The 17848-nt window shown below is 36.1% G+C and overlaps 1 protein-coding gene across 1 annotated transcript; it reads right to left on the reverse strand.

Annotated features, from left to right (window-relative positions):
* Window positions 1-514: 514 nt before the first annotated feature.
* LOC103436327 (uncharacterized) lies at window positions 515-976 on the reverse strand. Its single transcript, XM_008374752.3, has one exon. It carries the CDS (start codon window positions 974-976, stop codon window positions 515-517), a length of 462 nt encoding a protein of 153 aa, XP_008372974.3.
* Between the last annotated feature and the right edge of the window lie 16872 nt (window positions 977-17848).

Here is a 17848-nt window from a genome sequence, read left to right on the forward strand (position 1 = left end):
TGAAATATGATAGATTTACTTAAATCTGCCTAGTCCGCCTAGGCCTCGCCTAGCCGCCTAGGCGCTAGGCCCCAGCCCGCCGGCCGACTAGCGCCTAGCGACTATTAGAACCTTGACGACATGTACGCGCCCAGTGCCCATTGCCACCACACCTATGGCAAACTCATTCAGGATTTATAGGAGTGTTCATATGAACTTTGCCTTTTTGGCCGATTTGCCTTCTTAAAGCTCGGGCCTAGATTGTACCTTGGAACCTGGTTGTGAAATTGAACACCATGGTTCTTGCCTTTCCCATTCCACTGGCCTCGCTTCTGGCAATATCCTCGTTTGTAATTATTTCCACAAGAGGATGTGGTATTTCCTTCAAGGGAAGCAACATTCACTTTTGGGAATGGTGATGATCCATAGGTCGGGACTGATGATTCTTCATTAGAAGCTCATTGTTTTCCTCGGCTACAAGAAGTACAGATATCAGCTGGTTGTACTCAGTAAAACCTCATTCTTTATACTGTTGCTACAGGAGCACGTTGGAGGCATGAAAGGTGCTGAAAGTCTTTTCTAGCATATCTTCCTCAGCTATTGTTTCTCCACAGAGCTTCAACTGGGAACTAATACTGAACATTGCAGAATTGTATTCAGCCACTATCTTGAAAACCTGGATTCTTAGGTGAGCCCACTCATAACGAGCTCTTGGAAGAATCACCATTTTCTGGTGATTATATCTATTTTTTAGTGCCTTCCAGAGGGTTAATGGATCTTCAACTGTGACGTACTCGCTCTTTAGTCCTTTATCCAGGTGGCGACAGATAAAGATCATGGCCTTCGCCCGATCTTGGGAAGATGCATTGTTATCCTTTTTGATGGTTTCCCCAAGATTTTCTGCCTCCAGATGGATCTTGGCATCCATTACCCAGGTAAGGTAGTTCTTTCCAGTAATATCTAGGGCAACAAAATCAAGCTTTGCCACGTTCGTCATTTTTTTTTCTAAAAGAAAATTGAGGTGTGTAAGAACTTGCAATAATGTGTATGCTGGAGGAATATATTGTTAGAATTTCTGATCCTTACAAATTTTTCATTTTGATCTTCAGGCCAAAATGATAAGCACTCGAAACTTCAGGCTCGAGATTTACATGATAAATGAGGAGGGCGATTGTACCGCACCATTCTCATTGAAATAACATAGGATGAGCAATTATTCCGCACCACTCAAGTGGCATAAAAATTAAATATGCAGAGCAGGGTGGGTGATTATTCCACACCACCAAAAATTGCAATAAAATTAAATAGCAGGAAAATTAAAATAAGCAAGGTAGGGTGGGCGATTATAGCGCTCCACCTAAAATTTGCAGTAAAATTAAATCTGCAGTCCAAGATGGGCGATGATACCGTACCATCTTTGATCGTAGCAAAGATAAATAAACATTGGGTTAGAAATTAGGAACTGCACCAAACAAGAAATCAAGGATATAAGTAACTGTTATGTGTTGGATATATGTCAACAATCTGTGATAAATCTATATATGCTAATAAATAAACAGTGTATGAACAATGAACTAATATTAAACAAAAATATTGAAGATTGAGGCTTGCGTACCGCAATGTCCTTGAAACAAAAATTTCACCCCTACTCAGTGCTTGTAGTTCTCTGGACGTTTGTTTCACTAGGATTCAATGATCAAGTTGGAATTCCAGCAACGAAAAACTTAACTTCTGGTGAATTTCTTTGTGGTACTCTCAATAAGAATGCTATGGATTATAGAAGGAGATATATGTTTTTTTGTGTTCTAAATGCCATGCAGATGGATGTAACTATTGGGAGACATCTCTTCAGATGGGGTGCTGTGCTCTCTGCGTTTTTCATTGACTTCAGACTTCATCTGAAAAGATGAGTCTGTTCAAATAAAATATAATTTAATTAAATTTGAAATTAATTAAAAACAATTATATATATATATATTAATTACCAATTAATTAGTGCACCCCAAAGCCCAACCCCAAGGGTGAGCCTAATTGTATTCTCCAATGCCTATTACTCCAATCACTTTCTATAAAGGACAAAGCCTTATAAAGTGATAAAAATCTTTTGGAAATGGCCAATGTGGGACAAAGAAATTTCTACTCAAACTACTCAAATTTCCAACATTATGTTGAGAACTAAAAGCAGGCATGGTGCGAACAATTCTTCACGAGGGTATATCCAGCATGTGAGGCAGAGGAAGAAGAAGAACAGTAAAATCCTTGAAGGAAACATTTTTTTTTCTTTCGGCGAAGAGAAATGAGAAATGTTTTAGGGTTAGAGAGTCATGTTGATAACGTGTTATATGTATGCAATGTATGCGTAAAATTTTCTTAGGGATCTACCCCTTTCATGCATTGAGGGCCATAGACGTACATTGATCGGTGGAGAAATTTTGTATTGTGATCGGAATACGATTGGTACATCATGTGTTTCTATGTAAACGTTGAAAAATTTTACTTTTAAAGTTATTAACCTTTTAACACATATATCTCATTATTTGCATAGTAATATGTGATGTACCACTCTATGTTCTGATCACACTGAAAAATATCTCTGTCCGGTGCCGAGAAATAATTTTTTCAGGAGCGGATACACATGACACCTGGTGTTCCCCACCTATTAGCATTTCACAGCTTGGATATCATCTTCTGAAATGACTCAATCCTTCAACCTTGTTTCTGAGAATATAAATAAAACTAATTTTAACAAAAAATCAATCAAATAAACAGACAAACAACCCAAATTACCTCTAGGATCTGGAACCCTCCGCCCCACCCACACCCATTCCTCCCTTTCCCTCACATATCTGTTACCCTTTCTCTTTCTTTCTCTCTCATTTTTTTCTTTCACCTCATCTCCTACGTTGGAGAAGAACACAGGAAGCCCAACCACTTCACCATCAATTAGATTGGGATTGGGGACACCAGATTTTAGGTTAAGTTGTCATTGAACCTCCCTTCGCTTGCATGTCAAAATAAGAGTGGAGAAATAGAGGGCAGATGAGAGAGAAAAATGAGAGAGAGAGAAAAGATGGGGTGTCGCTAGTAAAGTAGTCGGCCGACGGTGGGGTGGGTACATGAAAAAATTTCTCGTCCGGTGCCGTAAAAGTCTCTCTCTCATAAGTTGACTAATCATGTATACGTACCTAGCTTTTTGTAACATCACACCCTCTTTTCATCCTTGTGGTTAAATTGTACAAAGTACAAAACGTCTTATTTACGGCCTGATGATGTCTAAAAAGCCAAAAAACAAAGTCATTATTGACTAGATTTTTTAAGAGCATTTACAAAATTATAAGTAATAGCGTATTTACTTAAGACAATAATCATGTTTTAATCCGTTAGATGAAAGTTTAGCAACTCTAATCTCCGGGATGAACATGTTTTATAATACGAAAGCTGATATATTCGTACTCCAAAAAGGCATTATACACTTTGATTAGTGTAAATAATTAAAAAAGATGAATACTATTACTAAGGCATGATTATTTTTTAAGAGTACATTTTTATGCTTCGTGAATATAAGAGGATATCATTAATGCACAATGCCAAATTTGTATTATTCAAATACATCAAAAGGATGTTCTTTCACAAAAGCTTAGTAAGAAAAACGACAATCACTTCTTAGTTCATTTTAGGGTGCTTTAGATTTTGGTATTTACAACTCATGATTCCTAGATAAAAACCCATCTACATATAAACGTTCAATAAAAACCCAAATTTAAAATCTGTAGCCACATCGGAACACTATTGACCTACTAAAACAATTTATTTACACACATGCCACTTTCCCAAATCCCTAAATTTATTCCAAATTAAAAGTTGTAGAAAAAGTGAAATAAAATATATAAACTGTTGTATTGCATTAATTGTACCCATATCATACCAAAAATTTACCTTTTTGTGATATATATGTTTTGCATTAATTGGAAAGTAAATTAATTTTTTCCAATTATTAAAAAAAAATTATACTAAATCCATATTATATATTTTAAATCAAATAACACTTCTCTAACTTGTAGATAAATTATTTTTCATGTATTGTTCATATATTAGGCACGTTTTATTGTTGTATAAATATAGGTATGACATATTTTTCAATATAATACATCAAATTACATTTCTTCTTGTTATGGGTAAATTATTCTCCATGTATTAGTGAAAAAAAAGAAAGATATTATATTACACACGGGGTATAATTTTTTGTAGGTAAATTATTGGAAATTAATTTGTAGGTAGGTAAATTCATTTGTTCCAATTATATAAAACAATATTGTGAACACGGAATATTCCTGAAACGAAAGAGACAAGAAACGACGTGCACCAACAAATATTTGTATTTGATGATTTTGGGTTACAATCTCTCTCTATTTTGATCCTCTGATTCGATCTCCGTAAGGTGTTGATTGGTTGGTGTTTCATTGATCCAAGGGCCGTCGAGGCTTGATCTGGGATGAATAGTTGGAAGTTTCTTCAAAGGGCCGTGGGCTTGATCTTTGAAGGTGGATTTGAGCGGATCTTTAAGGGCTTTTGGGCTTGATCTTGAAGAAACAGTGATGAACAGATCTTCAAGGGCTTTTGGGCTTAATCTTGAAGAACGGTTGGATGTGTGGATTTGTCGACGTTTGTTGATCCAAATGGCCGTTGGGGCTTGATCTTGGAAGAACGATGAACGAAGAACGCTTTCTTCAAGGGCCGTCGGGGCTTGATCTTGAATTGGTGGATGGTTGATCCAAGGGTCGTCGGGGCTTGATCTTGGAAGAAAGATGAACGAAGAACGAAGAACACTTTCTTCAAGGGCCGTCGGGGCTTGATCTTGAATTGGTGGATGATTGTTGATCCAAAGGGCCGTTGGGGCTTGATCTTGGAAGAACGATGAACGAAGAACGAAGAACGCTTTCTTCAAGGGCCGTCGGGGCTTGATCTTGAAGGTGGATGATTGTTGATCCAAGGGCCGTCGAGGCTTGATCTTGGAAGAACGATGAACGAAGAACGAAGAACACTTTCTTGATTCTTCGGGAACCTGGATGCTTGAGAGCTTCAGAGTTTCAGAGCTTCAGAGCTTCAAGGTGTAATATGAATTGGTCCCCTTAAATGAATGAAATGGGCTTGTATTTATAGAATTTTCCAATGCCTAATTTTGAATATAATATCCCAGATGAAATAAGTCGTTTCTGCCAGGTGTTGACACGTGTCCTATTTGATGACTTTTCCAACTCATTTCAATTTTCGTTGAGTCACACGCTACGTGTAAAATTTATGTAATACATGAGCGTTGACACTTTGATTTATCGGTCAACATTTATTTACGAAATTTCGATGTCTACAAATATATTTACTACACCTAGATTTTATATATATATATTTTTTTTTTTTTTTTGAGAAAACCTAGATTATGTTGTGGTCTATTTTATTTGACAATATTTAGGGTGGCCGGCAACAAGGAGAAGAGAGAAAAGAGAGATGTGTACGTGGAATTGTAGGGGAATGTGTGTTGTTATCCCTCTTACATTGTGCCTTTATTTATAGTAGTAGAAGGAGAGAAGATATTCCTTCATCCCCAAGGAATACAAGATACAATAGGAAAGGATAACTAGAATCAAATCTAATCTAGGATTTACACAATCACACTTAAACTAGGAATGTTTACAACACTCCCCCTTGAGTGTATAAATACTCAAGGTAGATTTAGTATCATGCAGAAGTTGAGGAAGTCGACTCATCGACATTGATTCCAAGGAACAACTTTTATTCTCAATAAGGTAGGAACTTGCATAAGTAGTAAGTCTCACTAAAAAACACTAAGGCTATGGCAAAAACCCAAGGAGGGACAAAATCCATAGTCTAAGGAAAAATGCGTGAGAAATGCAAAAGTCAAAGAAACGTCTACAGGATGTCATCAGGGATATGACCAGCCCAAGGTGGGTGCCTCGTTAAAACCTAGTTAGGTAGCAAAAACCCAGTGGGAAAAATGCTCCTAATCGTAGGGAAAAAGAATACATTAAGATCAAGCAAGTATCTACAGGATACTCCCCCTGAGTTTGACATAATTTCAAAGAGAAATAGCAAAGTTACAACTCAGAAAGTTTACACATACCAGTTCCATGAACAAGCTTCTATAACGTCGTCTTCGGTAGTGATATGGTGAAGAGGTCAGCCAGATTGTCTTGTGAACGGATTTGCATGACTTCAATCTTCTAATGCTTTTGTTGTTGATGTGTAAAGAAGAATTTCGGTGCAATATGCTTGGTGTTGTCTCTTTTGATGTAACCCTTCTTGAGCTGTTCAATGCAAGGTGCATTGTCTTCAAAGATCGTCGTCGTGACATTAACGGCGGGATGAAGATCACAGGAGCTTCAAATATGGCCCACTACTGCTCTCAACGAAAAGCATCCCCGAGTTGCTTCATGTAAGGCAAGAATTTCAACATGGTTAGACGAAGTGGTAACTAAGGTCTGTTTAGTTGACCTTTAAGATATTGCGGTGCCTCTAACGGTAAAGACATAACCCGTTTGAGAGAGCGCCTTGTGTGGATCAGATAAGTATCATGTTGAAGGAATTATTTTGAAAAACATGTTCATTTGAATAACATCTATAGCATGCAATTAACAAATTAAAGGCGGAATCATGCTTGTATGCATTCAAAAACAAAACATTACCCATGAAATTCAAAGCCTAGTAGATTGGTGAACCAATAATCAACTCAAAACAAAGTGAGTTGAAATTAATACCTTTGTAGATTCCTCTTTGCATAAGCAAAGGCTAATCACCCAAAGAGATAGGGCCTTCATTCCTTGCTTCTTAGATCCATGGATTTGGATGGAAGAATAGGTTCTCCAAGTTCCCAAAATTGAGAACCTCTAAGTCTCTTCACCAAGGTTTGATTGTAGAAGAAATGAGTGACCTTGGAGTAGTAGGATTGCTAGATGTACCCTCCAAGGTGTTGGCCTCTTTAGAGAGAAAATGGAGAGACAATTCTCACCCATTTTCACCCAAAATAAACCCTTAATCACATTATGAATATTTTGTTATAAAGTCATTTATATAGTCACTTCTTTAAGTGACCTAAATAACCAAATAACCCTAATTCATCTTCATGGCCGGCCATATAGGGATTTATGGGCTTTTGGGCTTTAATGAATCTTTATTCATTAAATTGTCATACAACTTAAGTTAATGGGCTTGACGTTCGAAGCCCATTGGGCCTTAAGGTCCAAAACTATCCCGAAGTCTTTAACGAACTAATTCGTTTGATTAATTAACATATTAATTAATCCTTGCCATAAATAAATGATTAAACCATTTAATCATTCTTACTCATTTCCGTTTAATCTTCAATCTCTACCTTTTATGGTGTGCGATCCATTAGGTTCCTTTTAGCGAGGCAGTGGACGATTAAAACAATTTTACATCGATTGTGAATTGAAACAATTTTCAATTCTCCCTTTAGTGGTTATACACGTATAGGGCTTCCACAAACCATGGTTGACGCCTAGCAGCATGTCATGGTTACCCAAGCTAATCAGAAGAGGATAGAGAACCTATTCAGTTCGGGATTACAAATGCAATACGGTCTTTCTCTAATCTAATACTCTTGACCACATTGTTTGGTATGATAGTTTATTTGTTCATGTCTACTATCCAATGTGAATCGTTTGCTTATATGATTTCCTTGAATGTGATTTGGAACACATTCCACAATCTCATTCATACTCTGGCCAGAGATTCCAAATCATATCATAGAGTATTCTCCCTCAACTGTTTGAAGGTTAGAGATCCCTTGTTGCACATTCACTTGTCTCCATGACTAAGTGGCTTAACCCCAACGATGCCGTGACACCCCGAGGGGGTGAATTAGACATAATCAAAGATTAAGGACTTAACCACAAGACAACTGTGATGCCTCAGGTCAAAGGACTACTTTGCATTATCCCAACCATGAGTTCTCATGTGACATGGAATATAAGAACTCTTCGTTGATCACGTTCAGTGAACTCATTCTCTTATTGAGCACCTACGTACTTGTCTTGATGTCACACACACCAATGACTCGAGACTAGTCACTCTCCCTGAGAGAAGACACAGTACGTACTGATCTTAACGGACTGTCAATGCCCAATTGGTAATCCTATGATCAGGAACATTTAGGATGTGTCTACGAAAGAATGGTCTCATTAATCTAACTTCATTAGATTGCATTCTCCCAATCACATATTCCTTGGACTTTATCGTTTAAGCATATAACATTTATATGAGACGGCTCAAACAATAATCTTTGCCCTTTATATGTTAAACTAGATTAGTTTAACATTTGAAATGTCCGTAAAGTATCATCATATGATTGGTTTTAGGGCACATTTCCAACAATCTCCCACTTGCACTAGAGCCAATCAGCATTGGTCATCAGTGATGATACCTCTTCTGTAGTCATTTCATAAATGGCTGAGTAGTAGGCCTAGTCAATGGATATCTATATGTGTTATCCACAGAAGCAACCTTGAGAATAACGACGTCACCATTATACATGATTCTCAATCATGTGGTTCAGTCTCTCATTTGTTTTCGGATCTTGATGAGACCTTGATTCCCAGGCTTGAGCTATCGCCCCATTAGTGTCATACACTTTCTGGTTGGAACCGAATAGAGAGTTCATAAATGAACTTTCTCATCCAAACAACATTGTTGTAAACTTCTATATGGCAATATATCTTGCATTCATAATGGAACACACTAAAGTCATTACTTTAATGTTTCCATCCAAATATCTCTTTAGTCATAATAAAGAGATATTTGTTTATCTCTTCATTCATAATGAAGAAACATCCAATGATGGATTAGATTCATAATCTAATACATTTACACTTCCATTAAGTTACTCTAATTCTTCCTCGATCTTTGAGGAATTTATCCTTTAGTATTTCTTAAATACTTAAGGACTCACTTGACAGTTGCCATGGTTCTGATCCTGGGCTTGTATTGATATCGTCTTGTACCGTTCTAGGTACAACTCATATCAATGTTTTTCATACAATATGAAATACATAAATCACCTTTCTGCTTACGCATAAAGGATTCTATTTACGCATTATTTCTTTGGGAGTCAACAACTTCTTAGTCTTACTAGAATTGTCCATTTGATTGAAGTTTATCATCATATGAGAAACTTCCCAGCATCTCTTGTCTATTATTAGGGATTGATACAATCCAATTATATCCTAAAATCTATCAATATAGATTTCATTCCCATGTATATAGACTATATCTCCCATATACATTCTATCGTTTATAGAATGCTTAAAGTCATAACTTTAACGAAGAAGAATTCATTTCATTTCCAAAATTAATATATCATATATATTTTAAATTTTTAGGAACATGATTAACTCCCACTAATCTTTTGTAAACCTAGTAAACAAAAGATTCATTTACATCTTTATAAGCAATCAAACGATTTGATCTTTTTCTCATAAGATGCAAATAGCTCCCACTAGCTTGCTAAGATCCATGATGGATGGATCTCTACAACTTACATGTCTTGTGATTCATAGTTTTAGACATATATTATCAAGACTATCTTAATAATGTCCAAAAATTGAATCACCATTTAGTTGTAGCTAGCAATCTTCGAATTAATTGAAACTAAGACTACGTCAAAAATGGTTCCTTTAAAGTCAACCATTCTCTTTGATTGTAGTCACCTTAAGCTACCAATTAGCTATGAAGGTTTCATTATTTCGAGTCAAATGGTACTTTACCATTTTCTTGAGTATATATCATATATGCACTCATTGTAGTCATAAAGTTCAAAACCATTCAACTGAGACGGTTTATAAATCCTTATCGACTACCTTGGAGCTTGTGGTATAGGAACTAGGTTGTTATATTTGTTGATTACTATCTTGTCTCTCAAAGAACCCATTCTTTGAGTTCTATCTCTCGTTCATTTGCTTTTAGGCAAATCACATTGTAGAATTACAATGAACTACCCAACAAAACAACATTTGTTAGTTGGTTTATAGAAGCGATATCCAAAAGTTATTTTAAGGATATCCTACAAGATTGTTATCAAACAAATATTGCTTATTAGCACACAACCCCAAATCTTTAACATGCTTAAGATTTGTCTTTCTTTTCCAACTACATCTTATGGAGTCATGAAAATATTGGAAGATCTTCTCATTGACAATCATATTGTTTTAGAAGTATATATCCTATATATGGGTAATAGATAACATTTAACGAACTAAATCTTATTCAAGTTCGTTCTTCTCCTAATGGAGAAATACATTATCTTATGATGCTATTTTCCTTGATATCTTTCAAGGAAACTTATCTAAAGTGTTACCTTTCCTTGGATCAAATCTAAGGAGGTAAATACTTTAGATGTCTTACTCATCAACTTACATTACTTGAATTCTTTGAAACATTTTGCAAAGTATTCGGACTTGTGTTTATTCAAAATAAACTATAGTCCAACCGAGAGTGATCTTCGGTGAATGTTATTCAACATGAGTAATATTATGTTTGTGGACAAGTGCCACTAACATTTAAGTGAATTGACCTCAACAACTTTGTGATTCTTTCTTCTTTCCAAAAGAATAAAGATTCGAACATTTCGCCTCTATACAATTTTAACAAGAAGGTATTGGATCCGGATCTAACGATCCAAAGCATCCTTGTTTCACCAACTCGTAACTTATGTTTTAGAGGTATCACAATTTAGTTGGGATTAGTCACTACCTTGCAACCTTTTGGGTTTTAAGCATCATTATATTCTAAACAGTTAACACTACCATATCATCTCTACTATAGAGACAATCAATTAGATTACTATAATCCAATTTCTTTGGTAGTTCATATGAGGAAGTAAGTACTATCTGCTTTCGCAGAGATCTATATCTTATTCACGTTCCGTATGTGAAGCACCTTTTCTTCTCTCATATATCTTCTACTTCTTATTAGTCACACTTTTACAACGATTTGTAAAACATAGTTACTAATACGGAATCATACATTCAAGTAGAAGAACCAACTGTTTTGAACTATTCAAGAACAATTTACAACACCTTCGAAAGGTGTGTTCTTGACACTTGCAAGACATTTCTTGCAAATACCCCTTCCAATGTCCATCCTTTCATAAAGAAAGTTTGTTCCCTTGGAGTTATTTATCTTCTTTATTTTGACTTTCACCTTTGACTACATTAGTCATGGTCCCTAAACTCCCACTATCTCTCTTGAAACCTTTTTCAATTGTGTTATACACATCAAACAATTTTGGAGAGCATGTGGTTTATTGTTCACTACATAGTTTACAATAAACTTAGTGAACGATTAGGATAGGGAAACAAAGGTGAAGTCCTTGCCTAGTTTCCGTCTCGTTAAGTGGTTTATCACTTCAACATTCAATGATTCAAAATCATCATAAGTCCATGTTAATGGACTATTTTTGTCAACCAACCATTATGTTCTAAACATAATTACAAACCTTCAAGAGTTGTACAAGGCAACTCTCATTTCTTCATACAACAATTTGCAAGTGAAGAATTATGGCACATAAAGTGTCCATGCCTTTGTGCTTTCTTCTCAAGTTCTTTGTTCATTTAACAAAGAAACAAGCACTAAGGTTTGCATTGACTAAGGGTTGTTCAAAGCAACTCCTATTTCTTCATACAACAATTTGTAATTGAAGAATTATGACATTAAAAGTGTTGTCCTCTTTATGATAGACCTTTTCTAACATATTCTTCTAATGATACATTATCAATAGGAAGATTGTGAGGATGAGACTACTTAGGTACATATGCAATCCTTTTTAAGACATTCTTTGGGATTGTGGTACCAAGTCCGGAAACTAAAACATTCGGTTTTATTTGTCAAGTGTTGGATAGCGTATGCAAATATATTGGTAAACAAATACATAACGAATATAAATTGATTGATTTTAAGCCATTTGATTCGGGTCTTTAAATCAAATAGCATCACCCACTATTTTTGGCAAATTCCATATCCCTCATTGGAATTCGAGAGTTTTGGATGAAACTCTTAGTAGGTTATGGGAGGCTCACTATTACCAAGCCCACCTCAGAAGAACTCCATATTGGCTAGCAACAATAATAATGAGAGAGTACGCTTACTCATTTGCAACCTATGCAAGTACCCATCTCGTTTGGCCTCTAGAGAATGATGCCTCAGAAGAACTCCATATTGGCACCATTGCACTTAGTTAAGTCATTCCCACCATGCTAGTTCAAGTAGGGGTTCAAGAATGGCCTCAGAAGAACTCCATATTGGCCACACTCGTTGCCTACCTTTCACTTCATCATATGTTTATAGGCTTCTCCTGAATGTAAGCACATACTTTGCAACCCCAGAACTGGACGAATACATTGTACGAGTCACAAACGATTGAAGCCCACCACGGTGGAAGGCCACGAAAGAGTGTTCTAAGCACTCTCACGCTTATCAACTTAATAATGGTTTGGTTGAGGGTTTTAGGTCTCATCACATATAAACATACATTTTAATCTCTATTAAAACTATTTTGGTCCTATTACAACTATTGGTCCATATGATTGTTTTAGTTGTACATAATACTCTCACTATGCTTTTAAAACGGTTTTTAAAGCAAGAGTATATGTTACTACTAACATAAGGTTTGCATTCATTTGATGGACTATATAGTTGTCTTAGGGCCTTAGGATGACTATGAACCTTTGTTTAGATTCAACACGAGCCTTGTGTTGAATCTCGGTCTAGGGATGGAGATTGATTTTAGTTACGCGTTTAATCACATTAAGGCGTGTTGTCTTAGGGGCGTTGGACCCAATTACTTCATTTTCATGCATATCATATGAAGCAAGAAAGAAATACTTCAAAGTAAAGGATGAGCTTATGCTCATTACAACATTTGCATAAAACAAATTACCTTAAAGTAAAGAAGGACTTATGCCCTTTTACAACATTTGATCAAATCAAATTACAACCAAAATCTAATCTACACATTCCCATGGTTCAAACAAATTTGAAACGCCTTTCACATAGCTCAATTATATTAGGCTTAGGTTCATAATCTTCCTTTAATTAATTAACGCTTTAACTAATTAATTGAATGCAACATTTTCATTTGGTTTTTGTATCCATAAAATTGATTTAAGTGGAGCTAAACAAAATGAAAATCCAATTCTCATTTAAAGAGACAAAACAATTTTGTTCTCATCCTATTTGGGCCATCATGCAATAACCACAACTTTTTGGGCCATATTGCGAAAACATAAACTTTTGGGGTCACTTTGTAAAAACACAAAAGTCACTACTTCATGTAAATACAACTAGAACCCAAAATTTAAATAAATTCAAAAACTTCATTAAAGGAGCAAAACAATTTGTCCTTTAGCGTTTTTAGGCCTTAACGTCAAAACGTAAATTTTCGGGTCAAAGCACAAATACACAAAAGTATCAAAACTTTATGTAATTGCATAAAAGCCCCAAAATACCCTATTTTATTAGGGTGGCCGGTTTTTAGGGATAAAAATGAGTGATGGGTGTTTTGATTTATTAGTTTTGTCAAAAACAATCAAGTAGTGCTTTCACCTTTCATAAAAATAATATATGTTTTGATGATTGATGTTTCCATCATCATTTATACAAATATTTAACACTTTAAATACTTTCATAAAATTAATATATGTTTTGATGATTGATGTTTCCATCATCATTTATTCAAATATTTAACACTTTAAATACTTTCATAAAATTAATATATGTTTTGATGATTGATGTTTCCATCATCATTTATTCAAATATTTAACACTTTAAATACATGATAAATCATTTGTAAAACATATAACATAAACTTTATGAAATATTCAAAACTTTGAATCAAAACACAAAACCTTTTTGTTCTTGGCAAGAACATCAAGAACAATGAAGAACATCCATGAAAACCCATAAGAGCTCCATGAATGTTTTCAAGCCATAAAACTCAAATTTTTATCATTCAAAATGAGGCTAACATCCTAGGGTACTTAGGGGTTCCAAAAGTCACCTTAAAACATTTTTAACAAGACAAACATGAACCCAAAAAATCACCCTTTGGATTTGGCCGAAAATCCCCAAAATCATGGCACCAAATTTTAGCTCCAATATTCATCCTCATATGAACTACATCTACAACATTTGAGATGGCAAATTTTCAAACAAAATTTACATTCAAAGAAGCAAGAATAAAGCTTGTAACAATTACAACTTTTAAATCATAAACTTATGAACTACAAAACCCAAAAGGATTCACCAACTACTAGACCTAGGCTCTGATACCACTTGAAGGAATTATTTTGAAAAACATGTTCATTTGAATAACATCTATAGCATGCAATTAACAAATTAAAGGCGGAATCATGCTTGTATGCATTCAAAAACAAAACATTACCCATGAAATTCAAAGCCTAGTAGATTGGTGAACCAATAATCAACTCAAAACAAAGTGAGTTGAAATTAATACCTTTGTAGATTCCTCTTTGCATAAGCAAAGGCTAATCACCCAAAGAGATAGGGCCTTCATTCCTTGCTTCTTAGATCCATGGATTTGGATGGAAGAATAGGTTCTCCAAGTTCCCAAAATTGAGAACCTCTAAGTCTCTTCACCAAGGTTTGATTGTAGAAGAAATGAGTGACCTTGGAGTAGTAGGATTGCTAGATGTACCCTCCAAGGTGTTGGCCTCTTTAGAGAGAAAATGGAGAGACAATTCTCACCCATTTTCACCCAAAATAAACCCTTAATCACATTATGAATATTTTGTTATAAAGTCATTTATATAGTCACTTCTTTAAGTGACCTAAATAACCAAATAACCCTAATTCATCTTCATGGCCGGCCATATAGGGATTTATGGGCTTTTGGGCTTTAATGAATCTTTATTCATTAAATTGTCATACAACTTAAGTTAATGGGCTTGACGTTAGAAGCCCATTGGGCCTTAAGGTCCAAAACTATCCCGAAGTCTTTAACGAACTAATTCGTTTGATTAATTAACATATTAATTAATCCTTGCCATAAATAAATGATTAAACCATTTAATCATTCTTACTCATTTCCGTTTAATCTTCAATCTCTACCTTTTATGGTGTGCGATCCATTAGGTTCCTTTTAGCGAGGCAGTGGACGATTAAAACAATTTTACATCGATTGTGAATTGAAACAATTTTCAATTCTCCCTTTAGTGGTTATACACGTATAGGGCTTCCACAAACCATGGTTGACGCCTAGCAGCATGTCATGGTTACCCAAGCTAATCAGAAGAGGATAGAGAACCTATTCAGTTCGGGATTACAAATGCAATACGGTCTTTCTCTAATCTAATACTCTTGACCACATTGTTTGGTATGATAGTTTATTTGTTCATGTCTACTATCCAATGTGAATCGTTTGCTTATATGATTTCCTTGAATGTGATTTGGAACACATTCCACAATCTCATTCATACTCTGGCCAGAGATTCCAAATCATATCATAGAGTATTCTCCCTCAACTGTTTGAAGGTTAGAGATCCCTTGTTGCACATTCACTTGTCTCCATGACTAAGTGGCTTAACCCCAACGATGCCGTGACACCCCGAGGGGGTGAATTAGACATAATCAAAGATTAAGGACTTAACCACAAGACAACTGTGATGCCTCAGGTCAAAGGACTACTTTGCATTATCCCAACCATGAGTTCTCATGTGACATGGAATATAAGAACTCTTCGTTGATCACGTTCAGTGAACTCATTCTCTTATTGAGCACCTACGTACTTGTCTTGATGTCACACACACCAATGACTCGAGACTAGTCACTCTCCCTGAGAGAAGACACAGTACGTACTGATCTTAACGGACTGTCAATGCCCAATTGGTAATCCTATGATCAGGAACATTTAGGATGTGTCTACGAAAGAATGGTCTCATTAATCTAACTTCATTAGATTGCATTCTCCCAATCACATATTCCTTGGACTTTATCGTTTAAGCATATAACATTTATATGAGACGGCTCAAACAATAATCTTTGCCCTTTATATGTTAAACTAGATTAGTTTAACATTTGAAATGTCCGTAAAGTATCATCATATGATTGGTTTTAGGGCACATTTCCAACACATGTGTCGTCATAACCAACAAGGCGAGAATCAACTTGAGAAGCATAGGGTGCGACACCATTCGAGGATTCATAGGGATAGAACAAGCCCAAATCCGTAGTACCCTTAAGGTAACGAAAGATGTCTTTCACTTTAGTCCAGTGTCTGCGTGTAGGTGCATTACTGTATCTTTCCAAAAGATTAACAACGAAGGAGATGTCGGGTCTAGTGCATTGAGCTAAGTACAATAAAGTGCCTATCGCACCAAGATAAGGAACTTCAGGCTCCAAAATCTCTTCATCATCCTTCTTAGGACGGAAGGGATCTCATTTTGCATCTAGTGAACGAACAACCATATGAGTACTTGAAGACTTCGATTTATCCTCATTAAAGTGGCACAACACCTTCTGGGTGTAGTTCGATTGATGTACTGGAATTCCATCCGAACAATGCTCTATCTCAAGATCGAGACAATATCGAGTTTTACCTAGATCTTTCATCTCAAATTCCGACTTCAGGTGTGCGGCAGTTTTCGCGAGCTTTTCAAGAGTTCCTATAAGATTCATGTCATTGACATATACTGCAACAATCGCAAATCCGGAATGTGACTTCTTAATGAACACACAAGGGTATAGTTCATTGTTCACATATCCCTGACTAGTCAAATACTCACTCAGATGGTTATACCACATTCTTCTGGATTGTTTCAAACCGTAGAGTGAGCGCCTCAACATAATTGAGAGCATGTTTCGAGGTTTGGAAGTATTTGAACCAGTCAATGCAAGTCCTTCGGGAACTTTCATATAGATTTTCGTATCAAGATCCCCATAGATATACGTGGTTACTACGTCCATCAGCTGCATATCCAGTTTTTCGGAAACTACCAAACTGATAAGGTAGTGAAAAGTAATCACATCCATAACGGGTGAATAAGTTTTGTCATAGTCAATTCTTAGGCGTTGTGAGAAGCCTTATGCAACAAGATGAGCTTTGTAATGCACAATTTCGTTCTTCTCATTACGCTTCCCAACGAAAACCCATTTGTAGCCAACGGGCTTCACATGTGGAGGAGTAGGAGCTACGAGTCCAAACACCTTATGTTTCGCAAGCGAATCGAGTTCGACTTGGATTGCTTGTTTCCAGTTTGACCAATCAGTTCCACGTCAACATTCATCAACGGAACGCGGTTCAATGTCATCGCTCAACATGATCTTAGTAGCTACTACAAATGCTAATACATCATCGACAATCATCTTATTTCTACATCACACATCATCTAAACTAGCATAATAGACCGAAATCTCACAATTCTCGGGAGGAGGATTCGTCTCTTCAAGGATGCTTCCATAATCTAGAATTTCCTTATGAGTTGGGTAGAATGAGTAAGCGATAGTCGGATTCACGGTAAGTTCTTCAGGACCTTGTGCTATGGTTTTCCTCTACCGGGGGTGTGAATCCTGTGAACCAAGAGGTCTGCCACACTTTTTTGTAGGGGCAGATGATTGGCTAGCCATTAATGTACATGGATCACCAAGATTGGCGTCCCGGGCTTCCAAGAGGGCAGTTCGTCGTACATTTGGTACATCCATCTTTGCAGGCGTATTCGCAGTTGGAATATGTGATCTTGTCACGCGCGCTAGATTGGTGAAAGCATCTGACATGCTTTGAGCTATGCTCTGGAGATCTAATATGTGCTGCACTTCATTTTCAAACTGA

The sequence above is a fragment of the Malus domestica genome, chromosome 05 (genome assembly GCF_042453785.1).
Source record: "Malus domestica chromosome 05, GDT2T_hap1".
NCBI classification, from domain to species: Eukaryota; Viridiplantae; Streptophyta; class Magnoliopsida; order Rosales; family Rosaceae; genus Malus; species Malus domestica.